At 36.2% G+C, this 12,728-nt stretch overlaps 1 protein-coding gene across 1 annotated transcript; it reads left to right on the forward strand.

Moving 5' to 3' along the window:
- Positions 1–1,100: 1,100 nt before the first annotated feature.
- LOC139190947 (uncharacterized) lies at positions 1,101–3,728 on the forward strand. The gene is made up of 5 exons (XM_070811440.1): positions 1,101–1,171; positions 1,384–2,740; positions 2,796–2,806; positions 2,998–3,491; positions 3,640–3,728. The coding sequence occupies exons 1-5, from the start codon at positions 1,101–1,103 to the stop codon at positions 3,726–3,728; spliced, it is 2,022 nt and encodes a 673-aa protein (XP_070667541.1).
- The last annotated feature ends 9,000 nt before the right edge of the window (positions 3,729–12,728 follow it).

Below are 12,728 nucleotides of genomic sequence, written 5' to 3' on the forward strand. Positions count from 1 at the left end.
TTGCAACAAAGTCTTGAAAGAATCGGCACAAGTGCTTGTTGATTCTTCAAGGGAATGCTTCGGCTTTGGTCAAAAGAAAGCTTCAGCTTTGGTTGTATGTTCTTCAAAGAGAGCTTTGGCAGCATTTTAATCTTCAAAGATTTGGCAGAGGTTCTCCTTTTGTGAGAATTTCGGCCTTTGAATGTAGAAATTATCGACCTTTCAATGTAGAAATTGCCCACCTTTCAATGTAGAAATTGTCAACCTTATGCGTGTCTTGGGACCTTGTATTTATAAACTTCCAAAGCCATGCCTTTGGGTGGATTTGGCTTTGATTTGTGTCTTGATTCATCCATAGGAGAATTTAGGCATGTTTTGTGTCTTAATTTCAGCCACTTTACCTTACGTTGACCAAAATCCATAGGGCTTGTTTCCTATTTTGTGAGCAATCTTCAATTCTTACTTTTTTTGTGAAGATGTTTTAGCTTTCTTTTTGGTTTTGGGAGCAATTTAGACCCCTTGCCGATTTTAAGATGGATTTTCTCCCTTTTGCCGACTTTTGGGACGATTTTGTACTTCCTTTGCTTGATTTGTGCCGCATGTCTTTGATGACTTGTGACTACTAAGACTCTTGTTAATTCTTCTTGTGGAGGAACATATTCAGACAAAAATGCACCGCAAGCGTATCAATTATTTGAGAACATGGCAATAGAATCTCAATAATGGGTAGTTGATATACCTCAAACCAGGGGTGTTTTTGAAATGTCCAGTGGCTCACCTCATGTATTTGCACAAATAGAAAAGATGGAGAAAAAGTTATAAAATTTTGATGCAAAATTTAACATGCTTTTACAAAGAATGGCAGCACCTGTGCAGCAGGTTGCTGTCTAGCAGCCTACTGCAGCAGCGTGTACCATTTGTGGCATCACAACACATGATTTTACAGGCTACCCACATAGGGATGCATATCCGGAGCATGTTACAGAACAGATTAATGCATTCAATAATTATCAAAGGCATATGAATGATCCCTATTCAAATTTGTATAACCCAGGTGGAGAGATCACCCAAATTTCAAGTGAGATAGAGATCAACAGGTTAAACCATAGTTTCAACAACAAATGCAGCAACCTGCTGCTAAGCTAAACCTTCTTGGGAAGTTGCAATTGAAAAATTGGCATATCACACTAAGGCAAGTTTTGATGCAACAAAACGAGAGATTCAGAAAACCAACCAAAACATTCAGAACATACAAGCAACAATGAAAGATCTACAACAACAAATGGGGCAGCTTTCACTCCAGTTTTTGGGCTGATAACCGGGAAAATTTCCCAGCCAAACTATCCCGATTCCATGTGGCACTGCAGATTGTAATGCTGTTAGAATATTACGTTGTGGTAAAAGTTATGATAACTGTGATGCAGAAAATACAGAAAATGGTGCTGGAACTACACGAGCAGCACCTGTGCAGCAACAAACAGGTTCTGAAATTTCTGCAGAATCTGCACAACCATTTGAAAAATATGAAAATACTGCAGTACCTGCTGCAGAAACTACAGAAAAGTTCGAACGAGTTTATGTGCCACCTATGCCATATCCGGAAAGATTGAAGCCACATGCAAGAGATCAACAATTAACAGATTTCATGAAGACATTGGCTAAAGTTCAAATTAATCTACCATTAATTGAAGCAATCAAGAACATTCCTTCATATGCCAAGTTTTTGAAAGATGTGTGCATAAAGAAAAAGAAGCTTGTGGACTTCGAAAAAGTGATTCTCACAGAACAATGCAGTGCAGTTTTATTACAAAAACTACTACCAAAGAAAAAAGATCCAGGGAGTTTTACAATTTCATGCACAATTGGAAATTATGATTTTAAACGCGCTTTAATTGATTTGGGTGCTAGTATTAATTTAATGCCTTTCTCTGTTTTTCAGCGGCTAGGACAAGGAGAAATCAAACCAACATCAGTTATTTTACAGCTAGCGGATCGTTTGGTTGCTTATCCAATGGGTATTATTGAAGACCTTATTATCAAAGTGGACAATCTCTACCTTCCAGCAGATTTTGTGGTATTGGATATGGACGAAGATATGCAAACACCAATTATTTTGGGCCGCCTATTCATGGCAACTGCTAGAACTTTGATAGATGTGGAAGCTGGCACATTGACACTTAGAGTACGAGAACAGTCTGTTGTGTTTAATTTATTTGAAGCAACTAAGAGGCCTAATGATATGCAAGATTGTATGAGAGTTGACGTGTTAGAAGGAATCATGCATGCAAATATTATGCCCAGTTTGACAGCAGATCCATTGTTAAAAGTTTTACATGGTTTTGAAGACACAAAAACTGAGGATGAAGAGGCTTTTGAGTATGTTACAGCTTTGGAAAGTGTCCCTTTACACTGGCCAAAGTGGAGGCACATTTTTAAGAGTTTAGGAGAACCAAAAACACCATTACAGCCTTTAAAAATACAACCACCTAAGCTGGAATTGAAGCCATTACTAGAACACTTAAAAAATACGTATTTGGGTGTTAATTCATCGCTGCCAGTTATTGTTTCTGCAGATTTATCTCCAATTGAGGAAGACAAATTGCTGCGCATTTTGAGAGATTTTCAAGATGCCATTGGGTGGACAATTGTAGATATTAAGGGGATCAGCCCAACACTATGTATGCACAGAATTTTGATGGAGGAGGATGTCAAACCCACCATTGATGCTCAATGCCGATTGAATCCAATTATGAAGGAAGTTGTTTGAAATGAGGTTATGAAGCTTTTAGATGCTGGAATGATTTATCCAATTTCAGATAGTAAATAGGTAAGTCCTACTCGAGTGGTACCGAAACGCACTGGAATTACAGTTGTAAAAAATGACAATAACGAGCTTGTGCCTACACGTTTTTGACTACAGGAAGATCAATGCAAGTACTAGAAAGGATCACTTTCCATTACCCTTTACTAATAAAATGTTAGAGAGATTTGCTGGTCAGGCTTTCTATTGTTTTTTAGATGGGTATTTAGGCTACAATCAAATCCAGTTGCACCAGAGGATCAGGAAAAGACCACCTTCACCTACCCTTTTGGTACATTTGCTTATAGAAGAATGCATTTCGGATTATGCAATGCACCTGCAACATTCCAACACTGCATGATGAGCATATTCTCAGGTTTGGTTGAACGAGTTGTTGAGGTATTTATGGATGATTTTTTTGTTTTTGGGGATTCGTTTGATCATTGTTTGCATAATTTATCTTTGGTTCTTGAGCGTTGCAAAGAAACTAATTTGGTATTGAATTGGGAGAAGTGTCATTTTATGGTTAAACAAGGCATTGTTTTAGGGCACTTAGTATCTAGCAAGGGTATTAAGGTTGATAAAGCTAAGATTGATGTTATTGCTAAGTTGCCACCTCCTACTACTGTGAAAAGCATTCATTTGTTTCTTGGGCATGCTAGGTTTTACAGCCGGTTTATCAAGGATTTCTCCAAGATTAGCCAACCTTTGTGTAACTTATTGGCTAAGGATGCACAGTTTTTTTTTTTATGATGCATGCTTGGAGGCTTTCAACAAGTTGAAAAGACTCCTAACTTCAACACCAATTATTGAAGTTCCAGACTGGAACTTACCATTTGAATTAATGTGTGATGCATCAGATTATGCAGTTGGGGTAGTTCTTGGACAGCGAAAAGACAAGATTCTTCAAGTCATTTATTATGCCAGCAGAACTCTCAATGATGCATAGTTGAACTATGCAACCACTGAGAAAGAATTGTTAGCAGTTGTTTTTGCATTAGAGAAATTTCGTTCTTATTTAATTGGGGCTATCCAAAACCCCAATAAACAGGTTATGCAAAATTGTTTCCTGGAATGAAGGTTCCCACTGCAGATTCTTCTCTCTACGTCTCTGTCTAGCTGTTCGTTCAGGTTCTGAATCAAAATCTGCAAGTTGCTGTTTTTGTGATCTGGTACAAACCATGCAATGCACAATCTGCAGAAGAGAAAATAAAATAAAATAAATTTAACAAAATTATTTTTTTTATGATTATTATATACGGAATAATTAATTGAGAATAAGATAAACAAAAATCTATATTAAATCAATCCCCGGCAACGGCGCCAATTTCTTGATACGATTTTTACCGCCTGCGAAAAAGGGTTAAAACACCTAAAATACTTGCAAGAGAAACAAGATTATCGTAGTATAGTTGGCTCAAGCAAGGTCATTCTCCACAATGATTAATTTAAATAGATTAACGCCATATAAATTCTCAACTAATTATTTAGAACAAAATTTTGGAAAAGGGTGATTTAATGACCTAAATTAAGAAAAACGAATTTAATTAAAAAGATTACTTAAAAACTGCAATTTTAAAGAAGGAGAACGAAACAATTTTTAGAATTTAAAATGATAAGATACTAGGGTTCCGCCGTCACCCTAACAATCCTATGTAGCTCTTCTAATTACTTATGAACCATACACGCATAATTTGAAGGTTAGATTTTCCTAAAATATATCCTACTTGGAACCTCCAACATAGAACGTATATCTAACATGCAACCCGTCCGTGGTGTCCAGATCAAATGTGAACATGCAAGACTCATTAAGTTTTATGAAAAGCTTTTGAAAAACCATATAACCCTTAAAACGTGTCGTCCATCCTAAGAGATTAAACATATTAATCACAAGAAGCCTTAGTCAATTTCAGGCACAGCCCTCCACCAAAATTGCATCAAATTACTTTTCTAAATATCTTAATGGTCGCGAATCACTAACACAAATAGATAGTTTAAATCAGTGATTAACAATTCAAAACTTACATGCATGACTTCATAAGCAAATTAAGAAGAAACTACATATTCTTACTAAGGATCATGGCCTCACCCTAGCAAAAGAAAATTAGTTACACATATTCATAATAAAAATCATAAAGTCTTTATTGAAATAGAAAAAGAATGAAAACACCTTGAAAGTAAAAGTTTTGAAATCTCTCAGCTTCGCACAAAATCTTCTCTCAAAAAATTGCATGCATTCTCCCCCCATAACCTAATGGCTGAATATCTTATTTATACTTATACAAAATAAAACCCTAAAAGGTCTTAGGATAAAACTAGGAACCTAATAAATTGAAATAAAATAAGAAACATAATCCTAAATTAACTTGGTAAATTCGCCCAAAAATCTGCACAGTCACGTTTTGGACCCAAATCAGCTCTAAAACTTTTCCAAAATAGCTGGATTTAAAGCTTGGACTATTCTGAACACTTCTCCAGAAGGCCACAAACCCATCTGAGGTCATCTTGAGCTCCAAAAACGCAGTTTAAGCCCATAAACATCACTTTCCAACAACGCGCATCGCTCCTTTATTTTATCGTCAGAAAGTAACCGCTTGGTGGAAAAATCCCAAATTTTGATACAATCAAGCTAAGTGACTCACGAATGTCCTTCAACTAGAATTACTCCAAAATTTGTCCATTTGGTCCTGTTTTGCTCTAGAGGAAGTCGAAAGTCCTATATTGAAAATACAATTCAAAGTATCAAAATTCTTCCAAAATATTAACCAAAATATACTAAGAATAGGGTAAAATATATAATATGAAATTGACTCATCAACTTGTCCACAACATTCGACCAATGACTACAAGACACCTGTCAATTAACAATATCATCATATCACATTCTTGTACAATTATCACTAATAACAGTATCTTATCATTACCCCACCCTTAAAAATGAACCTTGTCCTCTAGGTTGGAATGTAGGAAACCTCTGTTTAAGTGTTGTCAAAATCCTCCCAAATTGCATCTTCCCTAGAATGATGTTTCCACTGCACCAAAACCTCAATTGAAGATAATTGCCATGTTTGATCATTCGCTGCTGTAAAATTGTCGTGGGGTAGTCTTCCACTATACCCTCATCTATCACCACCGGTAATGGAGTTGCAGGGACAATACCAGTGCCCAATTGTTTCTTCAAGCAAGAAACATGAAAAACTGGATGAAGTTTTAAAGTGGCAGGCAAGTCAATCTTGTAAGCAACTGAACCCACCTTTTGTAATACTTTGATGGACCATAAAACCTTGGCTAAAGTTTGTGAAAACGATGTTTAGCAAGAGATAGGTGATGCTAAGGTACTAATCTGAGAAATACCATATCACCTACCTCAAAAGATCTCTCACTGGGATGCTTGTCAACTTGTTGTTTCATTCTCACTTGGGAAACAACAAGATTGGTTTTGAGTTGGGATAAAATTCTGCCCCTTTCTTGTAAACTCCTATCAACTAAATCAATTTTTGTTGTTCCAGATTCATAAGTAGGTACAGAAGGAGGAGGTTGACCATAAACAACCTCATGAGGTGTAAACTTTGAAGAGGTATGGAAAGTAGTATCCTAGACTCTGATACCAATAATAGAACCCTTCTTCTAACCTTGCACCTGTATGCTAGTATTTCTCTTGTATTACTTCAACAACTTTTGTTACAAATCATAACCATGCATCTGCACAAGTATTCATCATTAATACCAGATCGCAGGCTAAGGTCAATACAAGATATTTTCCCAAATTTAATCTTTACCTAACAAACTATTATCCTTATCCACAACATTAAATAATGACTACAAGACACTTGTCAATTAACAATATCATAATATCACATTCTTGTACAATTATCACTAATAATAGTATCCTATCATAATCACCATTTCTTTAATTAATCAAACACTTTAACTAATTAAACTAGAATGCAACAACGTCATTTGTTTTGGTATCCATAGAATTGATTTGAATGGAGCTAAATGAACTGAAAATCTAATTCTCATTTCAAGAGGGAAAACTATTTTATCGTCTAGCTAATTTGGGCCAAAATGCAATAACCTCAACTTTTGGGCCATGATGCAAAACAAAAACTTTTAGGATCACTTTGTAAAAACACAAGAGTCCACAACTCCATGTAATTACAACTAGAACCCAAAGATTTCAACAATTATAAAAACTTCATTAAGGAACAAAACAATTTGTCCCTTAGTGATTTTTGGCCTTTATACAAAAAAAAACATTTGGGTCAAAGGGCAAATACACAAAAGTATCAAAATTTTATGTAATTGCAAGAAATGCCTAAAAGAACCCAATAAAGGGGTGGCCGGTTTTGGTAGAGAGAGTGAGTGAAAATTCAAAAAAAATCAAAGAGTTGAGGAAAAAGAGAGAAAAGTATGATGAGTGGAAAAGTACCAATCTAATCACACATACTAAGACAAACAAAGACTTATTGCATCAAACTTCCCAACTTTTTGTTCTTGCTATGAACATGTAGAACACAACAAGAACAAGGAAGAACATTCATGAAAACCCATAATAAACCCAAAGACACCCAAAACTCTCTCAAACTTAACGGAATTAATATATTAACATACTAGGGTACTTAGGGGTTCTTAATGTCACTTTAAAACTCTTTTAACAAGACAAACATGAACCAAAATCCACTCATGAATTTGGCCGATTTTCCCCAAACAAAAGGCACCAAATTTTATGCTTAAATGAACTACATCTACAATTTTTGAGTTGGCAAATTTTCAATCAAGGATTACATTCAAAGAAGCAAGAACAAAGCTTGTAATCATTACAACATTAAAATGATAAGCTATAAGCAAAAAAACCCAAAAGGGTTCACCAACTACTAGACCTAAGCTCTTGATATAGCTTGAAGGAAAATATTTGAGAAACAAGGTTCATTAAGCAACATAATACATGCATTTAACAATTAAATGGTGGAAGCATGCTTGTATGCACCACCTTAAACAAAACTAAAACCATGAAATTCAAAGTCTAGTAGGGATAGCGAACCAAGACTTAACTCTAAACACAAAGAGAGTTGAGAAACTTTATACCTTTGAAGCACCTCTTTGTTTAGCAAAGGTTAATCACCCATGAGAGAGTCTTCTTTCCTTTGTCTCCTTGCTCCTTGGCTCTGTGCATGTGAATAGAGGAACTTTGCTTCTTAGCTCCATATCTTCTTGGATTTGGATGGAGGAACATATCCTCCAAAAGCCTCTAAGATGAGTGACCATGGAAGAACAAAATGCTAGCAATATTCTCCCATGGTAGCTGGCCTTATTGGAGGAAAGAGAGAGAAGTGTTTCGCTCTCTTTGCCTTTAGAAACCCTAATGAAGGATGGAGATATAAAGTTGCCTTTATACCTCATTCTAAGTGAGTGGCAAACTTGTAATAAGTAAGCCATCACTCCCTTCTCTTATGGGCCGGTTTTGTATCTATATCTTGGGTTAATTTTCATTTTGTTTTAGTTGTCATACAACCTACACTTAATGGGCCTTGAAACCCAAAACTTAAATAAAGCCCGATATGAATCGTTTGTATGATTAATTAACAAATTAATTAATCATTGCCTTATACAATTAAACTATTTAATTGTCCTTACTCATCTTTGTTATACCCTTAATCATTACCTTACATGGTGTGAGATCTGTTAGGTTCCTTTTAGCGAGGTAGTGGGCGATTAGAACTCATACTAATCGATTATGAATTAAAGCTTACTCTCAATTCTCCCTTTAATGATTATACATCTTCAGAGCTTCCACAAACCATTAGTAATACCTAGCAGTATGTCATAACTACCTAAGCTAATCAGAAAAGGTTTGGAGAACCTATTTGGTTTGGGACTATGAACGCAAAACGGTCTTTCTCTAATTCAATACTCTTGATTACATTGTTTAGTTTAATAGTTTACTCATGTTGATTATCCCAATGTGATTTCCTTGTCTATATGATTACATTGAAGGTGATTTGGAACAGCTCCTAAAATCTCATCCATACTATGGCTAGAGATTCTTAATCATATCATTAAGTATTCTTTCTCAACTGTTTAAAGGTTAGATATCCCTTATTGCGCATTCATATGCCTCCATGCTTAAGTAGCTTAACCCCAATTATATCGTGGACACCTTCTGATGAAGTGCCTTTGACACAGTCAAATATTAAGGACCTAACTAGAAGACAACTATGATGTCTCAGGTCAAAAGACTACTTTGTATTATCCTAACCATGAGTTCTCATGTGACATGAGTATGAGAACTCCTTGTTGATCGCGTTCAGTTGACTCACTCTCTATTGGGCACCTACATACTTGTCTTGCTGTCATTCATACCAATGACTCAAGACCAGCTACTCTCCTGGGAAAGAAGACATAACATGTACTAATATATTGGGATTCTCAATACCCTATTGGTAATCCTATGATAATGATAGTTTAGGATATGTATATGAAATAGAATGTTCTCATGAATCTAACTGCTTTAGATGATATTCTCCTAATTACTTATTCTTTCCACTTATCGTTTAAGTGTATAACATTTAATGAGATAGCTTTAAATAATAATCTTTGCACTTACATTAAACCAATTTAGTTTAACATGTGAAATGTCTGTAAAGTATCATCTTATGATTAGTTTTATGGCACATTTCAAACACTAGTTGGAGTTGGAGTAAACATCCATAAAGCTTAGAAGCTCGTGCCTCATTGTGGAATCTACTCATAAGTCAATTCAAGAAAGAGGATAAGGATCCTTGGGGCATGCTTTGTTCAAGTCTGTGAAGTCCAAACAGATTATCCACTTATTAATCATTTTCTGCATGAATACTATGTTGGCTAGCTAGTCTGGGTAGTAAAGTTCGACGATGAAGTTGGCATCCCTGAGTTATCAATCTCTATCTCGATGATCTTGCTTCCTTCCCCTCCGTTTCATGATTATGCTTTCGCTAGATAATTGGCTTTACGGTTAGGTCCAAGTAGAGGCGATGGCAAATTAGGGAGGGGTCAATTCATGGCATGTCTTTTGCGAACTAGGCAAACATGTCTTTGTTGGCTCGTAGAAAGGCGATAAATAGTTCTTTCTCTTGATTAGACATGTTCAATTCAATACTAGCTTTGCATTCTGGTTTATCAGGGTTAAGGCTAATGTAAATGGCATCTTTGTCCGTTTTAGATTCTAGAGTGATGTCGTCTTGGGGGTTAAGATCTAGGTCAAACTTCTTGTAGCTGCTACTTGATCTCCTTTAATTTCCCTAACTCCACCAGGTACAGGGTAACGGACAGTTGGTGGTAAAACGAGGGGACTACCCTCATCTTATGGAGCTAATTTCGACTAAGTATAGCATTATGAAGGGTGGGAAGTCCATGACATAAAAGGCTACTATATGGTTGTATGGTTGCGCCTGAAATGCAAGCTTCATCGTTCTGAGCGATCGAACTTGGTAACCATTGAAGGTGTGCTGGGTGGTCTTACTCTTATTGAATTATCTAGGATCATTATCCTCTATGCTTTGTCTTTGAAAGGGATTTTGACCCCATACCTGTTGTCCACCAGTACACAACTAACCATGGCGTTAGAAATTTGTACCTTGATGACCAAGGAATCGTCGTGGGATGAATAAACATCTTCCAAATTCCGGTCAGAGAACATCAAGATGTTGGAGTCAACGGGAAAGGGCTTGTTGATGAAAGGTACCATCCTGGGCTTTTTGCAAGTCACCTTCCTCCACTTCTTGGTTTTACCTAGGTATTCTTGCTCTCTATAGATACAGTTGACATTGAGAACTGGTTGTACTGGCAAACTTTGACGCTCAAGAAATCCCTAACATTTCCTAGACTTCTTACGTGATCTTCTGGGAGTGGGGCAGTGGCATTTCACACGTGGGTTCAGATCAGTAGTTCTTAATGGGGTCTAAACAGGCATTGCCTCGACCAGTGGCTCCTCAAAATTAAAGATGATTTCTTCAAGGGCTTTTACACGCCTTTCAAGGTCAACGAGTTTTATCTGCTCCCTCATTCGTGAGGCCATTTAAAGCTTGTTGACTGAAGCGTAGATCTGCAATTGACTTTCCCGTATTCAGTTCATGGTGTAGACATCTTCACCGTCAAAAGCATTGTTGCGCTCTAGAGAGATAGAGTGTTATTGCATTGAAATAGCCATTGTTGTGGTAAAGTGATTTGGCCTCGAGGAATATGAGTTCACTCTCAATGAAAGCACCAATTGTTAGAGCCAAATATGTGCACGGATGCAAAGGGTAGAGATGCACAAACTCGAGTAACTGGTAAAAGAACAAAGAACCATAAGAAGCCAAAGATCTGGGAAAAGTGTGTTGTTCAAAAGCTCTCCTATGGCCAAGTTAGTAAGCAATATTATGAGACACAAGCAGTAGGCACGAGAATAAGTGTGCGATAATTGCGTTACCAGAGATGAACCCTATAAGGGTGTTTAGGATATAGAATCCCTATTAAACCAAAGAATCCCAGAGGATATCTAGGAGTATGATTACTTACGGAGCACACCAATCCTTAGATTGTAAGGATTCTACGAATATAGGAAACTTGGTTGATTCCTTACTAAATCAGGTTTCCGTATCTTGCTGAACGACATGGTCAATCTTAAAGAAGTAGTCAAACTTCGCTAATTGTTCTAGAACAAGATGATGGTGGCATCACTACTCCATTTGTGCAGCTCCGTTGGGGAAGCTGTTAAGTCCATAACCAAACTTCTGAGTACTCATATTCTGATCCGCCTTACTCCGACCCTAGAAAATCATGGTCCCACAGGTAATACATGTTAATAACAGGATAAAAGGATGAAGTAGGATTGGTTACAGTGGAATCGTGTGCTATAGTATTTGTCTATTTGAGGTTTCCATTTTTATGTTGTGTATTTTAGAGGTAAGGATTGGAGATCAATAAGTACCAAAGAGGGAACACGTTCGCTATTTTTTATCTATCTTGCAAAATAATAGAGAATTGGATGGAGACCTCAATCATAGAATACAAGTTGGATGGATGAAATGGAATAGTACATCAAGTGTGTTGTGTGATCGTCATAGCTCAAAGGAAAATTTTATAGGATGACAATAAGGCCAGCAATGCTTTATGACAAGGATGTTAGGCGACGAAGCATCAATACGTATACAAAATGTGTGTAACAAATATGAGAATGTTTCATTAGATGTGAGGGCACATGAGAAAGAACAAGGTTAGGAACGAGATGTCCGAGGTAAATTAGGTGTAGATGAAATTGAAGATAAGATGAGAGAAAATCGGTTAAGGTGTTTTGGACATGTAAAATCGGTTAAAGCGGTTTGGACATGTAAAATGAAGACCTACAGATGCTCTTGTTAGTATATGTGATTACGATATAGAGGTTCAGGGCCAAAGGGGAAGAGGAAAATCTAGGAAGACTTGGAAAGAAACTCTAAGAAAAGACTTGGACTACTTGGATCTAATGGAAGACATGGCACAAAATCCAACTCAGTGGCGTTCTAGGATTCATATAGCCGACCCCACTTAAGACTAGTTTGGGATTGTTATGCTTATTTTTAAAACTGCTTTTGTTGTGCTTTAAACATAATCAGTTGTAAAATAAAGCAACTGAGTATTTGGTCAACTGTATATTTAAAATTGCTATGAGTATCAAAAGCAGTATAAAAGCGTTTGGTAAATACTAATGTAAATACTAATGTAAAAGTTTTGTAACTTTGTATAATGACAAAATAGACATAATGTGGAAAATATTTTCTATTAAATATTTTGTTAAAAAGATGACTCTCAAGTATATCTAATATTTTTTCCTTCAAATTATTTTAACATATTTAGTGCATTGCCAAAACTTATTTATAAAAATACAACAAATATAAATAAATAAAATTTTCTTCAATGTCTTCAAACAATAATAACATAAAATAAGCAA

This window comes from Malus domestica, chromosome 13, assembly GCF_042453785.1.
Source record: "Malus domestica chromosome 13, GDT2T_hap1".
NCBI classification, from domain to species: Eukaryota; Viridiplantae; Streptophyta; class Magnoliopsida; order Rosales; family Rosaceae; genus Malus; species Malus domestica.